Consider the following 19,821-nt stretch of genomic DNA (forward strand, 5'->3'; position numbering starts at 1 on the left):
ACTGTCTTTGGCAGAAATTTCAGCAGATTTCAAGGAGCCACCATCCCTGCCAGGGAAGGAGAAGGCACTCTTGACAGCAGGCTGTGGGTCCCCCTTGGCTGCCCAGCCCTCACCTTCCACTGAGCTACCGCAGGCTGCCCCTCCTCCGCCAAGCCCCACCTCCCTCCCTGGTCGCCTGGAGGACTTCCTGGAGAGCAGCACAGGGCTGCCTCTGCTGACCAGTGGGCATGAAGGGTCAGAGCCCCTTTCCCTCATTGACGACCTCCACAGCCAGATGCTGAGCAGCTCTGCCATCTTGGACCACCCCCCGTCACCCATGGACACCTCAGAATTGCACTTTGCCCCTGAGCCTAGCAGCAGCATGGGCCTGGACCTGGCTGATGGGCACCTGGACAGCATGGACTGGTTGGAGCTGTCGTCCGGTGGTCCTGTGCTAAGCCTGGCCCCCCTCAGTACCACGGCCCCCAGCCTCTTCTCCACGGACTTCCTTGATGGCCACGATTTGCAGCTGCACTGGGATTCTTGCTTGTAGTTCTCTGGCTCCAGAGACTGGGCGTGGGGAAGGGGCTGGAAATTGGGGAGCCACAGAACTTTGTCAAATGTGGCCCTCACTTACTTGATTCAGCCTCTACACGTGATTGTGTCTTGACAATCAGTCTTTTTTTTCCTTCCCTAGGGGGCTGGAGCAGAGGGGGTCCCTACTCCTGGTGCAGTCTTACCCAGGACAGAGGAGAACAGATGTCAAGAAGCCCTGGGTCCCATGCTGGGGTCTTAGAGGCCTGGATGGGGTTGGGCCCTTTCAATTTGACCTCCTTTTTTGAGGTCCAAGGTACACCTCCTGGCTGCAGTTTGGCTAAGTGGGTGAGCCCCATGCTGAGATGGGTTGAGGGGATTAGTCTTCCTGTCTCTTACCCTTCACCAGACGGGAAGAAACTTTGGGCCTCTACCTCCCCGTTCCCTGTTGTCTGCCAACCCCAAGCTCCCGAGGCTTCTCCCTGCCATTTTAGTGTCTTGGTGTAGTGTAACCATTTAGTGGTTGGTGGCAAAATTTTTCTGTACAGGTGTATATACCTCTATATTATATATCAATATGCATATATATACGTAAATTTGTGGGGGCGGGAGGTGGGTGCAGCTCCCTCACATCATACTCACAGAAGGGCCTGTAGGGCCACAGCTCCTGGGTCTTGGACGCAGGGTCACCTTTAAGCTATGTGCCATGTGGCTTGGTGCCCTACCCACCCATCACGTGTGTGTGACATGTAGACCGCCTGCCACAGCCTGTGCCCCACTTGCCCTGCTTCCTGGCTGCTTACCAGTGCCACTAGGGCAGAGGTGGTTCCTGGCCATCCAGGAATGTGCTTCCACCCACATTCCGTCCCCCTTGCCTTGCTGCAGCCAACATGGCTCTGGGACGGAGGGGCTCCACCCTACCATTAGTCTGAGAGGTGGCCACGAAGCTGTGGGTTCCCTCTACCCTGGTGGCCCCACATTCTGGCCTGATTTGTAGAGTAGGGACAGAGTCACCAACACCAGTGCTGGGAAAAGGTGGGGAAGCTGTGTGAACTTTTTAAAATAAAAACAAAAACACTGGCTTGTTATAGTCCATTTCATTCAATCCATGAAAGGGAGGGGGCAGCAGGGTCCTGGGCCTAATCTGTCCCAGCCTTTTGGGGGGATGGGGAGTGACCCTAATGCCCCCTCCTCCTCAGGCTGACTTGGGGAAAGCATTCAGCACAAGCTGCCTCGTGGGCAGGAAGAAGTAGCCAGGCTGTACCTGCTGTGGACTATTCCAGAAGGGCAGAACCTTGGGGATTCCTGTGGCCCTGACTGGATAGACGACAGGACGAACTTTCTCAAAGATGGTTTATTTACAAACCAAAGAGGACAAGGAGCCTTATCTGCCATTAGCCACCACCTCTCTCCTTCTTCCTGAGCAAAGTCAGACAGACGCAGCTCTCTTCTCCTCAAAAGGTTTTTGGTTGATACAAACTAGAGTTGGGGCCTGGGACTTTCCTAGGGACCCTGGGGAGGCACAGCCCCAACCCTCCACCTTCCAGGCATTTGGGAGGAGAGGCTGAGCTGGGCACCCAGCTTCTGTTCTTGCCACCAGCAATGCTCTGAGAAGCCAGAGGTGGAAGATCCTCATTTCCTGATCACAGGGTCCTAGAACATCTTTTCTGGACCCTGCAGCTTGGGGTGGGCCTGGGCCACCTCAGACCCAGTCCCAGCCTCTTTGGTAGCTAGTGGGTTGAGGGGTGGCTGGGGTGTGACAGCGGCTGGAAGAAGAGCGTCACCCATCTATGTCCCAGCTGAACAGGTGGTGCTTCACCAGCATGTCCTGGACGCCCTCCTTCAGGGGTTGCTTTTCCTCCTGTGCACAGGAATAGCCCCTCACCTAATAGGCCTTGGGCTGGGGATGCCCCCAAAAGCCCCAGGTGACTGGGGCCAGAGCATTTGCTACAGCTGGTGCCAGCTGCACCTGGGACCCTACCTCAGCCACCCAGAAACTATAGGGGAGCTCCACCAGCACAGCCTTGGGAAGGCTGGCTGTGGGGCCTGGGAGCAGCCCACACCACCTACCTCTCTTTTCACAGGGAGCTCCCAGTCCTGGGAGAGGCTGAAGGCAAAGCAGCAGAGGACACTGGAGGTGAGGAGGAGTAGAGGTGAGACTTAATTACCTTCAGGGGTCCCTGCCCCCCACCCAGGAGCCAGGCCATGTCCTCACCGGAGCTCACACTTGATCTGGACCCAGCCAGGGCTGCGCAGGAAAGACCAAGGCTGATACCACTTCTCCACGGTCGGCAGGCTAGAACAGAGTACCTCCAGCCACAGGTGCAGCACCTGCTCACTGGGGACAAGGCCAGGAGTGGGAGAAGTGGCTGTTTTTGGCCCTGCTGGCCATGGGTGCCTCCAACCTGCCTTGCCAGCAGCTCCTAGACTACCCTCTGTAGGAAGATGAGGCCTTAAGCAGGACCAAAGTCCCTGTGATTCTGTTTCTTTTCTTTAGGGTCCCCTTGGGCTACCCCCAGTCCAGGGTTCCCACTCCCTTTTCTACACTTACTTGAGCCCCACGCATATCAGTGAGCGTAGCTTGACATCCATTTGTGCATGTGCCGCGTCGTGGGTCACGTTCACAGACTGCACAGCCTGGGAAGGGCACAGCTGCCACTCAGGCACCTCCACTGGCCATCCCAGGAGAGGTCTCTAGGGTCTGGCAGAGCAGGCCCTGCTTACCCGGTACAGCAGCTCCTCTGGGGTTAAGACTTTGCCGTCTTCATCCAACCTGTGGAGAGACCAAAGCTCCCTGGTGTGTGGGGAGGGTGCAGGGTCAGGCCCCTCCTTCCCTGCCAGGAAGTATCAGGCAGGGCCCAGTTACCTGTATGTCTTACAGAGCACCAGGCGGGAATACACTGAGTCGAAGTCTCTCTCTACCTCCCGGCCCGCTGCCTGTGGGGGATGCACCCAGTGTGAGTAGAGGGACCTGAAAGTGTGCCTGAGCACATGTAACCACCCTGCACTCCTTCTGCATCTCCACAGGGCCACAGGCAGAAAGATCTCACGGGTACCATGGTGGGGCACAGCAGGGCTGATGTGGGACATGAGTCCAGCCACTGACTTACCTCCTCAATAAACAGCCAGGGGTGACAGGCACCTCCAAGCAGGGATGGCTTCTTCAGTCCATGTTCAAACAGGGCCTTGAGGGCTGGGCAAAGTGTCCCTCGCACGAGGTCTGTGACACTCTCTGTCACTGAGTCATCCCCTGCGATGGAGTACTATGGGGGGAATGGGTCTTAGTAGCCCCTGCCCAGCACCACCTGCAGCCAGCCACCCGCCCCATGGCCACAAGCCGGTACTCACTCAGGCACGGACCCTGTCCTGCCCCTCTCACCTCCTTGCTGCGTTCGTCCAGGACTTCCACGAACTTGGCTGGAAACCAGCCTGTGGAAGAAGCAGACCCTGTGAGCAGCAGCCCTGAGCAGTCTGACCCTCCCACCCAGGGCAGGCAGGGGCATGGAGGAGGGAACAGGAGGGAAGTAGGGAGGTGGCGAGGGTGCCCCAGTCTTCACGGTTCAGCCCTCCCAGCTTCTGCACCTCAGAGTGAAGCCCTCACCTCGCAGGCCGTTCAGCTCTCCCACCCAGCAGTGCTCATCCTTCTGAGAAATGATCTGCACAGGAGGGAAAACAGCATGCTCAGGCTAGGGCCTTACACACAACCCCCAGACCCCCCACATTTTGCAAAGCATGACTCTCAGCAAGGGAGTCTGGTCACTGCCTCAGGAGCAGGCTCTGGGCCTCACACATACCGTGATGATGTCGTTCTTGCGGAAGCCTAGCTCGTCATCGTCGTGACGCTCAAAGTCCAGCAGAGCCTTGGCCCGACGCCGGTGGCTGCGTGAACACGCCACGTAGTTCTCATGGTCCCGCTGGTGGCTCTCCATGCTGTAGTCCGGGGTCAGCTCCTGCCATAGCGAACAGTGTGGGGAAAAGCCTCAGCACCATGAGTTGGACTGGGTAGGGCCATTCCATCCCTTTGGAGAGCCTGGGCTCTGCGACTTACCACACTGCAGTTTTTGGGGTCTGTGCACTGGAAGTGGCGTGCCACGCGAAGGATGGCTTCCCGGAGGTCCGCCACCAGTTCTGTCTGCTTGATGTTCTTGGCCTTAAGTGCTTCCAGGTCATCTTCCCCTAGGAGACCCATAGAGCAATGGTGACCACCCTCCCCAGGCCCTCAGAGGAACCTCCAGGCCTACACCAGCGTCAGGACCAATGGCCCCATCTATGCTGCCTGCCCACCCAGCACCCACAGCAGGTTCTCACCAAAGAGCAGGGTGGCGATGGTGGACTTCCTCCGCTGGGCCCTGCGGCGAACAACCTGCAAGAGGAGAGCATGTTGGCTCAGTGCCTGTAGCACAGTGGTTACGGTGTCAGCCACATACACTGAGGCTGGTGGGTTTAGAACTCAGCCCAGGTTGGCTAAGCAACAATGACAACTGTGATAGAAAAATAGCCGGGTGTTGTGGTGGGCGCCTGTAGTCTTAGCTATTGGGTTGGGGAGGCTGAGGCAAGAGAATTGCTTAAGCCCAAGAGTTTGAGGTTGCTTTGAGCTGTGACGCTACGGCAGTCTACCAAGGGTGACATAATGAGACTCTGTCTCAATAAAAAAAGAGAACATGTCAGCAGTGACCCCAGACTCACCCCCCTCATGCTGTCTCTTCTGAAATAGCCTGAGGCTAGTTGTGAGGACCAAAAATATATTCAGCCATACCAGGGGCAGAGTCCAGAGAAGCCCGAGGACTGGGTGGCCCCATCGCTGTGGTCTGACGGGGCTATGTTGGGCTTCAGGTGCTGGGATGCAGGACGGCTGGGGTGCAGGGCACACTACTGGCTGTGGCCTCCTCTCCCTGGGCTTCCTCAGGGTACTCCCCACCTCCCCACGGGCTGAGGCAGGGTCTTTCCCCCAGATCTACCTGAGAGAGGCTGGTAGTGGTGCTAGTCCCCAGGAGCTGGCCCTGGTCTGCAAGGAGGTAGGCCAGGTGTTTGCGGCGCTGGGTCTCTACAGCCACATCAGTGAGGGAGCTAGCTAGCCGCATGGCTGCCCCCAGCAGCAGCTCCACATCCTCAATCTGCGATGGGATATCTGACAGCGTGTTGAAGATAGAGGCCGAGTTCTCTGACTGGATCAGCTCTTCCTCCTGGGCCATTCCAGGGCAGAAAAGGGGAGGGGAATGTCACTGCCAGGCATCTGGCACTGAGCTGACCCCAATCTCTACCCCAGAGACCTGTGCTTCCTTGGTGTGCCATCAGAGGCTGGTCCTGCCTGGCCCAGGGAGCTCCCCTGCCTGCCCCACATAGGCTTCCTGTTCCTCAGCCTGAAAGCTGGGTGGTGCAGCCATGGCGGGGACAGCAGGGGCTCAGCAAGCACCTTGAGGCACAGCATGCCCAGGGTGACCTGGAACAGCACCAGGGAGCCCTCGTAGAAGAACAAGTCCCAGATGCGCAGCAGCAGCTTGATGTGCACCACGCTGGCGAAGGCCGTGAGGAACCAGTGCAGTGTGATCAGGGACAGCTCTGTGAACAGACACCGGTCACTGTGCTGGGGCCAGGGACAGCCTGACCAGAGCTGGATGATGCCTGCTGAAAAGTGGGAAGAAGCCTTGCCTGCTCAGAGAGGAGCGAGCAGGAGAGGAACGAAGACCATGTGTGTCTGCGGCTGCCCCAGCCAGGTGTGTCACAAGGACTCAGAGCCACCGACTCAGGAAACCCTGGGTGACTGCCAGGCCTTACCTATGTCATGCTCCTGAAGCAGCTTGTCCAAGCGAGGCAGGTATTGGACAATGAGGTGGCGCAGGACCCGCTGGTCAGTCTGGACACCCAGCAGGGTAGTGCTGAAGTAGGAGGCAGGGAGCAGGTCCTCGATGATGGCACACATCATCCAGAAGGCGTCCTCCTCCTCCAGGAATAGTAGAAGGCAGGCAGCCACCTGGCCAGGGCAGGGGAACAAAGGCCTCCACCTAGGGCTTTGTGCCAACTGGAAAGTCTCTGCGGAGGATGTGCCTTCCCCCGGGGCCCCATTCTGCTTGAACGACCTCTGCCCTCCTGGGGGATTACCCACGTCCACCCTCACCTCCCACTCCACTGCCCTGAGGGTAGAATCACTCCCCTCGGGGAGTCTGGAGTGGACCTTGGGGAGACTTGCCACCCTCCCTGGGGCTGTGCTCACCATGCCCATGCCCTGGCAGTAGCCGATCTCTGGGTAGAGCCAGGCCAGTGCTCGGAGGACCCTGCGCAGGCGGGGCACCCCGATGCTGGTCACGTTGGCAAAGCAGGCATTGCTGGGCATGGTGCGTAACAGGTCCTTCTCAATCTGTCAAGTGGCCGCACCAACACCCACAACAACAAGACCCTGTGATGCCCTGTGGGAGGGGCCAACCCCAGGCAGGCTTCTCTCCCAGTGCTGGGGATGCTCACGCTCCACGTCAACATTACCCTCCCTCCCTTCCGGGTCAGGTCCCAGCTAGTGAGAGGAGAGTACATGGACTTTGAATGAGAGACTTCTCAGAATGAGAAAGTCGGGCACGAGGCCTGGAGTCTAATGTAGAATTCCCACCTGTTCCTAAAGCAGAAACTGGCTTGTGAACTCATTTCCTCCACGTCCTTCCACAGCACTGGTGACCTTTTAGACAATTCTCCCATGGCTTACAGAAGACCCAGGAGGGAGCAGGTTTCCTCCAGGCACATGTCTGTGGGTCAAAGAGCTGCCACCCCTGCCAAGGGGATCTTCCCAGAACCTCAGAAAGACCACCTCCCTCCTGGGGCCCACACACAGTCTCACCTGTTTGGCAGCAATGGTCTCGTCGTTGGAGCTGTTCTTCACCATCTCACGGTAGGACAGCTCGGCGTTCCTCTTCTTCTGCAGGGCCCCAGAGAGCCGCATCCACAACTGAGGGAAGGGGCCACACGAGGCTTTCTCGTGACACCTCATCATAGGGGCCAGGACCCTCTCTTGCCTCTGTGGGTCCCTGTGGCCTTCTCACCTGTGGCCTCATGCCATGTGGGATGCCAGCCAACACAAGAGAGCGGAGCTTCTCAGAGCGGGGCAGGGAAACTGCAATCTTGTCCCAGGTGAGATCCCCCACGTCGTGGTTGTGGGTGAACTCCAGGTGGGCCTGCCACCGCAGCCTCTGCGGAGGGTCCTCTGTCAAAGGAGTGCTCACCAGCAGATGCGAGCCAGGCTCGGCAACTTCTGCTAGGGAAGAGCCCAAGGACAGAGCAGCAGTGAGCAGAGAGCAAAACATGAGGCTTATGCCTCTAGGCCAGATCTCACTCCTGAAACCTATGGCCAGTAGCTTCCTGACAGCTCCGGGGGTGCACTGGACAGGCATCCCTACGATAAGCAAAACTGAGGTCTTCCCTTTCTCCCACACAGAAAGAGGATCTCCCCTTACCCTCTTCCCCAGATCCAGAAATGACACTTCCACTCTGTAGATATGCAGGCCTATACCTTGGTGTCCCCTTCGGCTCTTCCTTGCCCAGACCCCATGTTTAATCCAGCAGTAAATGCGCAGGGAACCTCTCATCACCCTGACCACTGCCCTTCTCTCAGTTACCATTCTTTGGATCACCACAGTGGCCTCGCTACTGTACGTCACTTCCCAAAAGCTGTTCTCCACAGCAGTCACAGTGACCCTTCCAAAATGTAAGTCAGATCATGTCGCTGTTCAGAACCTGCTAGCAGTGCGCAGCTCATTCAAACTCAAAGCCGAGGGTCTGCCAGGGCCCATGACCTGCCTCCTCTCAGCCCCACCCTCTCCACCTCACCTCCTGCTCCACTGACAGGTCCCTCTTGTTCTTCCCTCCAAATCCACCCTCACCTCAGAGCCCTGGCACCTCAATTCCCCTTTCCAGTGACACTCACTCCCTCACCAAATTCAATCTCTATTCACACTTCTCCTGAGAAGCCTTACCTGACCAACTTACAGATGATTCACCTCCCCTCTTCTCTAGCCTCAGTATTTTTTCATAGTCCTTCTTGTCCCCAGCATTATGTTTGTTTGCTTACTGCCTGTCTCCTACATGAGAATGAGAACTCTATGGTCCAGACCATCTTCAGTTTTATTCAAGGCATTGGGGATACAGCCTTAAAGAGCATATGACCCATAGTCGGCTTCATGAAATCTTTGTTGAATGACCCAGGACATGGCTCTCTGCTGGCAACCCTGCACTCACTGTATGGGCAAGCTCCACAGACAGCCTCATCCCTCAGTCAAGCCTTCAAAAATATCAACTTAAGGCCATGTGTGGTAGCTCACACATACAATCCTAGCACTCTGGGAGGCCGAGGCAGGTAGATTGCTTGAGCTCAGAAGTTTGAGACGAGCCTGAGCAAGTGTGAGACCCCATCTCTACCAAAAATAGAAAAATTAGTGGGCATGGGCATGGTGGCAGGCCCCCTTAGTCCCACCTACTTGGGAGACTGAGGCAAGAGGATTGCTTAAGGCCAAAAGTTTGAAGCTGCTATGAGCTACAATGATGCCATTGCACTCTACCCAGGGTGAAAGAATGAGACCCTCAAAAAGTAAAAAGAAAAAGATGCAGTAGTTCCAGGGTCTAACGGTGAGCATTCTGGACCATGAATCCAGAGACCCATCAAAATATAGAACATTTCCAATGTACTAGAAAGTTCTCTGTGTCCCTTTCAATTCCATCTTTTAACATCCAAATATCTGCCTGAAAATAAGAACAAGGAGAACTTCTATCATAACTGGAAATATGAGTGACATGAAGATTAGTTCCAGCCAATTAAAATGTTTTTGCCACGATTCTGGCCCACTGACAGGCCGTTCTGGGTCCTAGGAGCAGCCTTTACAGTAGTCCACTCAGAACCAGTAAGTCTAATTATAGCATAAAAAAATAGGATATGGCCTACAGGCCCATTTACAGAAAAAGTTATAAAAATATTATAAATAAATCTACCGTAATGGGGTATTATGCAACCATGGAAACAATATGATTTTAAAGAGGTCTTGGGCGGTGCCTGTGGCTCAAAGGAGTAAGGCACTGGCCCCATATACCAGAGGCGGCAGGTTCAAACCCAGCCCTGGCCAAAACTGCAAAAAAAAAAAAAAAAGAGGTCTTAACTGACATAGCAAAATGCTGATGGTATAATGTTAAGACATTATCTGTAGATACACACACAAAGCCAGGATAGGTATATCAGAAGTTATCTTCAGGTTTATAGGATAATTCTGTTTTAATCTTTATACTTTTCTGAATTTTTCACCTTCTCTACTACTTTTATTATCAGATAAACATCAATAAAATTTACCTCAAAAATAATCAGAGAGGCGGCACCTGTGGCTCAGTGGGTAGGGCGCTGGCCCCATATACCGAGGGTGGTGGGTTTGAAGCCAGGTGTTGTGGTGGACGCCTGTAGTCCCACATACTCAGGAGGCTGAGACCCAGGAGTTGGAGGTTGCTGTGAGCTGTGACGCCACAGCACTGTACCGAGTGACACTCTGTCTCTAAAAAAGTGAGACTCTATCTCTAAAATAATAATAATCATCATCAGAAGTCTCCTTGTACTGATAAGAACCTCAGCCTCAGCTATGCCTCTGTCTTTAAATATGGTCTGACTGAAACAGCCAGAACTGTGAGGTCATGCACTATGAAATCTGAGCCAGAGTCCTCTTCAAGGTTATCAGCACGATTACACATGAGGGGCTTCATTTTACCTTCCTTGTCCACACGGAAACCGAACTCATCATAGTAGAACTCTGGTTGTTCTGCTGACTCTTCCTTCTAGAACCAGGATTAGGAAGAAAATCAGTTTTCTATCCCCTCACTGAGAACATAGGCTCTGGAAGATGCCACCCACATGGTTGTCTGCTAAAATTCCACCTAGCCATCAAGACTCGGATCAAAGGCCACTGTTCAATAAAGCCTTCTCTGGCCATCACAAAACTACAGGGATTCACTACCTTCTCTGAATTCTCCTAGCATTTTCCTAGCTCGTCCAAGAAGTCAAAGATGATCAGATTGAGACAAGAAACATGTTTTATGTACGTCTGTATTCCCACAATTCTGAGAGAAGAGTCATAAACTTGTCATCCACAAAGGACAGATTGACACAGGAATGTAGAGCTAAGATCCATCTCGGGTTGTGACCCCATGATCTTGGGTGAGTCGGCCACCCATTCCTGGGAAGCCTGCAGAGGTGGGTCCCCTTCACAAGTGCCTGCCAGGACTAATTGCTGTACCTGCATGTGCTTGGCCAGGATCTCCTGGGGCCATATGCTTGGAGTCAGGGCTGAGAAGGGGCCGTTGGCAGGTGTGTGGCTTCCTGAAACCAAAGAGAACCAGGAACAGGAGAACAATCAAGAAAATGCAGAGGCAAAATTCAAGTCAGGAGAGCCCCTCTCCCTTCAGGAGCACCCAGCAGCCTTAAAGAGACTGGGCCATCTCAAGGGAAGGAAGGGTCAGAATAGAAGAAACCGTCTAGAAATGAGCACATTTCTGGAGAAAGGGTGTGGAAGAAACTACAGGTCCTAAGATCATAACCAAACTTCATCTTCTTGCCTCTTCTTCACCTAATAGGAAGGAGGCCTTGCAGGCTGGAGGGTGACTAGACGAGAACTGGAGGGCTGAGCTGACAAGAGCTATGGTAACTTTCTCAGGTAGTCAGCAGCCTTGCATCCCCCTCCTCCACCCTTATGACCTGGATGGTATTTTATGGAAAACAAACAAGCTAGCTCCCTCTCATCTGGCTCCTTTGTCAGAGCCTAGTACCCCATTTCCAAGTCCATTCTCTGCTTCCACCTGACATTGTGCTGGGAGGCAGGGCAAGTCTTCTGCAGCTCCGGACTTAGAAGTTCACTATCCTGCTATCTTAGAGCTGGAAGGCTCCTCGAGCTTCATTTGATTCAGAAACATCTGCCCTGTTAGGAGAGCAAAGGGAAGGTTATTCTAGCACCCCTCTCCTGCAAAGGTGGGTCCCTTCCATGCATCCTCTGACTTTATAAGCCCGGAGGCAATGGGGAGTCAAATCCTGGCCACTGTTCAAAAGGAAGGGAAAAGTCACACTTTGCCCATTTTTAAATTGTCTTTTTATTGTTAAGTCCCTATTTTTTAACGACAAAAAATGGAAGGGGCACAGGATTTGAAAGAAAAAGGCTACCATTCTGAATATTTTGTCTAAGAGCGGATATGCTTTGGGTGGTGCCTGTGGCTCAGTGACTAGGGCGCCGGCCCCATATACCAAGGGTGGTGGGCGTCTGTAGTCCCAGCTACTTGGGAGGCTGAGGCAAGAGAACCACCTAAGCCCAAGAGCTGGAGGTTGCTGTGACGCCACAGTACTCTACCAAGGGCGACAAAGTGAGACTGTCTCTTAAAAAAAAAGGATACACTTTGAAGAAACTACATAACTGACATTTTCAACTGCTCTGTAAACCACAGGGAAATGTCCACTCAACTCCTTTTTTATTAAAGGAGAATCACACACAGACTCCTTGATGCCCTGTTCTGAGGTAATGATTCACAGAAAAGAGAAAGTAAATGAAACTTCTGTGAATAGGTATCCCTGAGCCAGAGTCACCCAGGCATCACTCAGCTAACACACAACTGTGCCTGAGTGGACACTTCCCGCTCCCCTCTGCTCCTGCTTTTCATGCCAGCAGTCTGCTTTGTTCTGCCATACAGCTAGGCAATTAAGTGCTTAGACAAATTGTGGTACATGTATACCATGGAATACTATGCAGCCTTAAAGAAAGATGGAGACTTTGCCTCTTTCATGTTTACATGGATGGAGCTGCAACATATTCTTCTTAGCAAAGTATCTCAGGAATGGAAGAAAAAGTATTCAATGTACTCAGCTCTACTATGAAGCTAATTTATAGCTTTCACATGCAGGCTATAACCCAACTATAGCACAAGACTATGGGGAAAGGGCCAAGGAAGGAGAAGGGAAGGGGGAGGTTATGGTGGAGGGAGAGTAAAGGGTGGGGCCACACCTACGGTGCATCTTAGAAGGGGTACAGGCGAAACTTACTAAATGCAGAATACAAATGCCTACATACAGTGACTAAGAAAATGCCATGAAGGCTACATTGAACAGTTTGAGAATATTTCAGATTGTATATGAAACAGCACATGTACCCCTTGATTGCACTAATGTACACAGCTATGTTTAACAATAAAAATAAATTAATTAATTAAAAAAAGTGCTTAGAATTTAAGTCTCTCCTATCTCTGTTCAAAGCTCTGCACGCTCCTTCTTTCTTTTTTTTGCCTATTAAAGAATATTCAACAATAAAAAGACAAATAGCCCAACTTAAAAATGAGCAAAAGGGCCAGCACAGTGGCTCACATCTGTAATCCCAGCACTCTGGGAGGCCAAGGTGGGTGGATTGCCTAAGATCAGGGGTTCAAGACCACGCTAAGGGTGAGATCCTGGCAAGGCACAGTGACACTCACCTACAATACCAGCACTCTGAGAGGCTGAGGCAAGAGAACTGTTTGAGCCCAAGAGTTTGAGGTTGCTGTGAGCTACGATGCCTCAGCACTCTACTGAGGGCGAAAAAGACTGTCTCACAAAAAAAAAAAAAAAAAGGGGGCGGTGCCTGTGGCTCCATATGATGGAGGTGGTGGGTTCAAACCCAGCTCCAGCCAAAAACTGCAAAAAAAAGGACCCTGTTTCTAAAATTAGGAAAACAAAAAACCCCACCTCAGCGGTGCCTGTAGCTCAGTGGTTAGGACGCCGCCACATACACCAGGGTTGGTGGGTTCAAACCTGGCCGGGGCCTGCTAAACAACAATGACAACGGTGTTGTGGCAGGCTCCTGTAGTCCCAGCTACTTGGGAGGCTAAGGCAAGAGAATCACTTAAGCCCAAGAGTTTGAAGTTGCTGTGAGCTGTGACCCTACAGCACTCTACTGAGGGCAACATAGTGAGACTCTGCCTCAAATAAATAAAAACGAAACTAGAGTCCTCACACAGTGCTGCCAGGAATGGAAAACAGTGCAAATGCAGTAGAGAACAGCATGGCAATTCCTCAAATGGTTAAATACTGAGTCACCATGTGACTCGGCAATTCCACTCCTATGTACACGTCCCAAAGAAATAAAATCCTATGTCCACACAAAAACTTGCACATGAATGTTCACTGCAGCATTAATTATAGCCAAAAAGTAAAAACAACTCAGATGTCTGTCAACTGATGAATGGATACATAAAAAATATGTGAAATATCCATATAATGAAATAGTCAGCCATAAAAAGGAATGAAGTACTGATACACACTATGTGGACGGACTTAGAAAAGATTACGCTAAGTCAAAGAGGCCAGACACAAAAGGATGAATATTATATAAGTGCATAACTGAAATATCCAGAAAAGGAAAATTTATACAGACAAAAAGTAGATCAATGGTTGGCAGGGGCTGAAGGGAAGAAGGAACGAGGAGTGACTGTCAACAAGGTTTCTACTGGGGGTGATGAAATGTTATGGAATCGGATGGTGGAGATAGTTGTACAACATGGTGAATATACTAAAATCACTGACTAGTACACTTAAAAATGGTGTATTTTATGGTATGTGTATTGTATCGCAATTAAAAAAAAAGAAAAAATAGCCGGGCGTTGTGGCGGGCGCCTGTAGTCCCAGCTACTCGGGAGGCTGAGGCAAGAGAATCACCTAAGCCCAAGGATTTGGAGGTTGCTGTGAGCTGTGTGACGCCACGGCACTCTACCGAGGGCAATAAAGTGAGACTCTGTCTCTACAAAAAAAAAAAAAAAAAAAAGAAAGAAAGAAAAAAACATCAACAGGGGAGTCAGTAGTCATGGCTTCCCCTAACTTTCTAACTTCCTATTTCTAAACAACTGCTCCTATTAAAACGAGAAAGGACCTATTATTATCCACTTGCACTTCAACAGGAACGCAGCTGGGACATTGTTAGGCTGGGGAGGAATGACCATAAGTCAGCCATGGGGAGACTGGCTTTTGCACACACCCTCTACATCATGATTAAAGAGAAGGAATCTCCAGACAGATCTGCACTCAAATCCCGGCTCTGCTACTTCCCACTTGTTATGACCCAGGGCGAGTTTACTTCACTTGTATCACTTTCGTATCCATAAAATGGAGAGCAATACCTATGCCTCACTGCAGTTCTGAGGACTGAGACAAGTTCACATGAGGCCCACCGCACACTGTGTGACACAGCGAGCACTAAGCATCAGTAGTTCTAATGATTCCTATAAGTTACTGTTAATATCTGGACTTTCTACACTGAGTTCTACTCAAAGCTATTATGCAGAACTACATGAAACTGCTGATATTCATCCATTACAACCTACAAAAACAATTTTATATGGTTTGGTGTAATATCCTAGTTGAGTTCATGAGAAGGTCTTCTTATCACCAATGATCCCAGAAGTAGTAGTCTGGATGTTTCTTCTGGAACAGAAGAGTGAAGGAAAGCAATTCTCACCTGCAGCCCCCTTTCCTGACTCTGGCTCCCCTCCCACTTATGCACTCGTAAGTCAGCCACTGGGAGCCCCCACACTCCTACTTGCTGGGATGCAACAGTGGAAGAAACATCCCAGCCCTTATGTTACAGTGGAAGATCTTACAGTAAACATTAAGAATGGGTTGTGATAATTACAGTTATGAGAAAAATAAAGCAATGTGACAGTATGGAGAGTGTCAGAAGAAAAGGGCTATTTATGTCTCTTTCAGAATAAGGTGAAATCTGAGCAAAGACCAAAAGAAGTGAGGGCTCACCATTCTGTTCCTGAGGGAAAGGGGACCCAGGGAGAAGGCGCAGCCAAGTAAGGAGTACCCTTGGCAGGCTGAAGCCTGTAGGCAAGGTGGCCAGCAGGCTAGAGGGGATGGGGAGTGAGGAGAGTGGGAAAAGGAGACCCAGTAAGGGGCCTTGGGTGCCTCACAGTGCAGTGGGGACTCTGGGCTTCATTCTCATGGGTCTGGAAAATAGGGGGAAAATTCTGAGCTCTCTCTGGCCACCCTGTGAAGGAGGAGGCAGTGGACACAGAAAAAGCTCTTACACTAGTTAAGGTAACAGATGATGTTGGCATCACTACAGTGGGAACATTGAAAAATGGTTAGAGTCTGGATACATTTTAAGGAGTCTGCAAGGGTCAGCTTTGCAATGCAATGCAATGCAATCTATATGTATGTGTGCATGTGTGTGTATGTGTGTACACCCCACTTCTCCCACGAGCTGAGGAGCCAAGCCGGATGTGATACTGCTAAGCTGGGTGGGCAGGTTTTTCCTGCCTCTGGTTGCTATGGAAACTTTCCTGAAAGCAGCCATCTGGGAGTTGGCAGGAGTAGCCCAGGGAGTTGCCAGGTCACCCTGGCTGTCCTCTGTTGTCACAGGAGCATTGAGAGGCATAAACTTTTGAAAACCAGGATAGATTCAAGCACCTTTGAGGTGTTCTAGAAGGACTTTTTTTTTTGCAATTTTTGGCTAGGGCTGGGCTTGAACCTGCCACCTCCAGCATATGGGGCCAGTGCCCTACCCCTTTGAGCCACAGGCACCACCCTCTAGAAGGACATTTAAAAAAATTAAATGTATATACTCCCTCGTTTACCAATCCTACAATTTTTTATAAAGTGAATTTTGTTCATAAAGCAAAGCTTAGACTGTCGGTACAAATTCACATGTATGTGGCAGGGCTGGGGTTACAGAAAAGGTTCTGTCCATTTCTTATGGCCTCTTGATAAAGATCAGAGGGATATGGCCCCTCATGACCTGCTCTCCTGTCCAGTTTCCTATTTTGTTTTGACAACAAAACAAAGCAGCGTTCCTATTCCTCCATAGGTGGTTTTCTACAGACATCTGCCAGGGTACACTGAAGATGCAAGCAGAGAAAGCAAAAAACACTTCTATTTAAAGTGGCCTCTGAGCTCCTGAAGACTATTTTTCTCTGTGAGGGGGTAAGAGGCCACTGAAAGCTATCAGTAACAACTAGCAACATTTTTTGGAAAATGAGGGGAAAATATACTGTAGAACCTCTGTAAGTAGCAGGTAACATTGGACAGGTAGGTAGGAACTGGGCTGTGGAGAGCCTTCTAGCCATGGCAGACTCTGGATTTTGTGTGGGTTTTTTTGTTTTGTTTTGGAGACAGACTCTCACTTTGTAGCTGTGGCTAGAGTACCGTGGCATCAGCCTAGCTCATAGCAACCTGGCTTAGCCTCCGGAGTAGCTGGGGCTACAGGTGCCCACCACAACGCCCAGCTAGTTTTTTTATTTTTAATAGAGATGGGGTCTTGCTCTTGCTCAGGCTAGTCTTGATCCTCTGGCCTTGGCCTCTCAGAGGACTAGGATTACAGGCATGAGCCACTGCACCCAGCCTGGATTATGTGTTTTTAGTGTAATGGTAAGCCACAGGAGAGCTTTGAGTAGGGGAATGACATGATCTGACTTAGGTTCTTATTTTCTTTTTTTTTTTTGAGACAGAGTTTCAAGCTGTTGCCCTGGGTGGGTAGGTAGGCATCACAGCTCACAGCAACCTCCATCTCCTGGGTTTAAGCGATTCTCTTGCCTCAGCCTCCCAAGTAGCTGGGACTACAGGCGCCCACCACAATGCCCAGGTATTTTTTGGTTGTTAGTTGTTATTGTTGTTTGGTGGGCTTGGGCTGGATTTGAACCCGCCAGCTCCAGTGTATGTGGCTGGCGCTCTAGCCCCTTGAGCTACAGGCACTGAACCTAACTTAGGTTTTTAAAGAACTCGTATTACCCACTATGTGAAGAATGAATTACAGATGGTTAAGGGTAGAAGCTAATACAGTTATATAAGTGAGAAAGTTACCTTGAACTAAAAGCATTGAGATGATGTGAAGTAACTCTGGATACAATTTGGAGGAAGAGAGACAGATAATGCAAAGAAAGAATCAATGTTGTCTCTAAAGCCTTTGACTTGAGCAACTATGAGGACCCATCAACCAATATGAGGGATGACTAGGGAGATGGACTTCAGGGTTAGAAATCAAGAGATCTGCTTGGCATGTTAAGTTCGGATGCCTGTTAAACTCCTAAGCAGAGATGTCAAGTAGGCAACTTTCTCACAGTGAGTAGGGAGTTCAAAGAAGTCAGAACTGGAGATGCAAATTTGGGAGTCATCAGCATATGTCATCACCAAGGAGAGAATGCAGAGTAAGGGGCCTAGGACCATATCCTAAAACACCCCAACATTTAGAGATTAGGCAGAAAAAGAGGCAGGGAATAAAATTTGAGGGATAGTGATGAAACAGAAAAGAAACTCACACCATGCAGCACTGCACTGTGGGAACAAAAAGAAGAGTCTACAGGAGGCATGCTGTAGTTTGAATGGGTCCTCTCCAAAATCAGGTGTTGCCAAAGTGACTAAGCCACGAAGACCCTTCCCTTGTGAGGGATTAGGTGCCCTTATAAAGGGGCTGATGGAAGGAGCTGGTTCCCTTGACCTTCTACCATGTGAAGATGCAGCAAGAAGGCCCTCATCAGACCAAATACCAGTGCCATAATTTTAGACTTCTCAGCCTCTAGAACCATGAGAAATAAAATTCTGTTCTTTGTAAATTACCTGTCCTGTGGCAACACAAAACAGATTAAGACAAGGAGGGAATGATCACAGTATCAAGCAATATAAGGACAAAGAACTGGCTGGGCGCGGTGGCTCATGCCTGTAATTCTAGCATTTTGGGAGGTTGGGGCGGTTGGATTGCCTGAACTCACAGGTTCGAGACCAGCCTGCGCTACAGCGAGACTCTATCTCCAAAAATAGCCAGGTGCTATAGCGGGCACCTATAGTCCCATCTACTTGGGAGGCTGAGGCAAGAGGATCACTTGAGCCCAGGAGGTTCACTTGAGGTTGCTGTGAACTGTGATACCAAAGCACTCTACCCAGGGTGACTGAGTGAGACTGTCTCAAAAAAAAAAAAAAAAAAAAAAAAGGGCGGTGCCTGTGGCTCAAAAGGGTAGGGTACTGGCCCCATATGCCGGAGGTGGCGGGTTCAAACCCAGCCCAGGCCAAAAACTGCAAAAAAAAAAAGAAGACAGAGAACTGGTCCTTGCTTTGGCAAGCTGGAGGTTGTTAGTGACCCTTTCAGGAGCTTTTAACTGTAAGGATGAAAGTCCAATTAGAGTAGGTTGAAAAGAGAATAGAAGAAAAGCAGAGTCATCAACATAAAGTCAGTATGACTTCAACCACTTAAAATGTATATACAGGTGTCCTTTGGTATACACAGAAGACTGACTGGTTCCAGGACCCCCATGTGTATTAAAATCTGTGCTCGCTTGGGTGGCGTCTGTGGCTCAGTGAGTAGGGCCCTGGCCCCGTATACCAAGGGTGGCAGGTTCGAAACCGGCCCTGGCCAAACTGCAAACAAAAAATAGCTGGTCGTTGTGGCGGGCGCCTGTAAGTCCCAGCTAGTCGGGAGGCTGAGGCAAGAGAATCGCCTAAGGCCAAGAGCTGGAGGTTGCTGTGAGGTGTAACGCCAAGGCACTCTACCAAGGGCAACAAAGTGAGACTCTGTCTCTGAAAAAAAAAAAGAAAATCTGTGCATACTCAAGTCCCTCAGAACCTGCATACATAAAAAGTTGGCTCCCGGGCAGCACCTGTGGCTCAGTCGGTAAGGCGCTGGCCCCATATACTGAGGGTGGTGGGTTCAAACCCGGCCCCAGACAAACTGCAACCAAAAAATAGCCGGGCGTTGTGGCGGGCGCCTGAAGCAACAGAATCGCCTAAGCCCAGGAGTTGGAGGTTGCTGTGAGCTGTGTGATGCCACAGCACTCTACCGAGGGCCATAAAGTGAGACTCTGTCTCTACAAAAAAAAAAAAAAAAACAAATTAATTAAAAAAAAAAAAAAAAAAGTTGGCTCCCCTTCACAGGTAATTTTTATGAATATTGTATTTTTGGTACAAGTTTGTTTGAAAAAAATCTGCATATAAGTTGACCCCTCCCAGCAGTTAAAATCTATGCTATTCAAGGGTCAACTTTATAATACATACATATAAAAGGTAATATAAAAAATGGGGGGTGGCACCTGTGGCTCAAAGGGGAAGGGCACCGGTCCCATATGCTGGAGGTGGCGGGTTCAAACCCAGCCCCGGCCAAAAACCACACACACACACACAAATTAAAAAAAAAAAAAAAAAATGGGGTGGCACCTGTGGCTCAGTGGGTAGGGCACTGGCACCATGTACCAAGGGTGGCGGGTTCAAATCCGGCCCCAGCCAAACTGCAACAAAAATAGCTGGACGTTGTGGTGGCTGCCTATAGTCCCATCTACTCAGGAGGCTGAGGCAAGAGAATTGCC

General features: G+C 50.6%; 2 protein-coding genes across 17 annotated transcripts in view; one reads left to right on the top strand and one right to left on the bottom strand.

Moving 5' to 3' along the window:
* The window catches only part of MRTFA (myocardin related transcription factor A), a 214,351-nt gene extending 212,758 nt beyond the window's left edge, over positions 1 to 1,593 (top strand). For all 6 annotated transcript variants that reach the window (XM_053582670.1, XM_053582668.1, XM_053582672.1 and 3 more), the window contains one exon: positions 15 to 1,593. In XM_053582670.1, coding sequence (XP_053438645.1) covers positions 15 to 532 — 518 coding nt within the window. In that variant the 3' untranslated portion in view covers positions 533 to 1,593. The remainder of the gene's footprint in view (positions 1 to 14) is intronic.
* Positions 1 to 19,821, bottom strand: part of SGSM3 (small G protein signaling modulator 3) — a 40,987-nt gene that overhangs the window by 5,683 nt on the left and 15,483 nt on the right. For 2 of the 11 annotated variants that reach the window (XM_053582673.1, XM_053582676.1), the window contains exons 2-22: positions 11,290 to 11,438; positions 10,761 to 10,843; positions 10,236 to 10,302; positions 7,539 to 7,750; positions 7,337 to 7,444; positions 6,725 to 6,868; positions 6,289 to 6,484; positions 5,927 to 6,072; positions 5,472 to 5,696; positions 4,822 to 4,876; positions 4,562 to 4,689; positions 4,308 to 4,463; positions 4,115 to 4,169; positions 3,893 to 3,942; positions 3,624 to 3,776; positions 3,380 to 3,450; positions 3,238 to 3,286; positions 3,065 to 3,150; positions 2,729 to 2,851; positions 2,584 to 2,644; positions 1,630 to 2,374 (exon numbers count right to left, since the gene is read on the bottom strand). In XM_053582673.1, coding sequence (XP_053438648.1) covers positions 2,294 to 2,374; positions 2,584 to 2,644; positions 2,729 to 2,851; positions 3,065 to 3,150; positions 3,238 to 3,286; positions 3,380 to 3,450; positions 3,624 to 3,776; positions 3,893 to 3,942; positions 4,115 to 4,169; positions 4,308 to 4,463; positions 4,562 to 4,689; positions 4,822 to 4,876; positions 5,472 to 5,696; positions 5,927 to 6,072; positions 6,289 to 6,484; positions 6,725 to 6,868; positions 7,337 to 7,444; positions 7,539 to 7,750; positions 10,236 to 10,302; positions 10,761 to 10,843; positions 11,290 to 11,326 — 2,286 coding nt within the window. In that variant the 5' untranslated portion in view covers positions 11,327 to 11,438 and the 3' untranslated portion in view covers positions 1,630 to 2,293. Of the gene's footprint in view, positions 1 to 1,629; positions 2,443 to 2,583; positions 2,645 to 2,728; positions 2,949 to 3,064; positions 3,151 to 3,237; positions 3,287 to 3,379; positions 3,451 to 3,623; positions 3,777 to 3,892; positions 3,943 to 4,114; positions 4,170 to 4,307; positions 4,464 to 4,561; positions 4,690 to 4,821; positions 4,877 to 5,471; positions 5,697 to 5,926; positions 6,073 to 6,288; positions 6,485 to 6,724; positions 6,869 to 7,111; positions 7,237 to 7,336; positions 7,445 to 7,538; positions 7,751 to 10,235; positions 10,303 to 10,760; positions 10,844 to 11,289; positions 11,439 to 19,821 lie in introns of those variants that run through there. The other 9 variants (XM_053582674.1, XM_053582679.1, XM_053582678.1 and 6 more) reach the window with 9 other exon arrangements.

The sequence above is a fragment of the Nycticebus coucang genome, chromosome 3 (genome assembly GCF_027406575.1).
Source record: "Nycticebus coucang isolate mNycCou1 chromosome 3, mNycCou1.pri, whole genome shotgun sequence".
NCBI classification, from domain to species: Eukaryota; Metazoa; Chordata; class Mammalia; order Primates; family Lorisidae; genus Nycticebus; species Nycticebus coucang.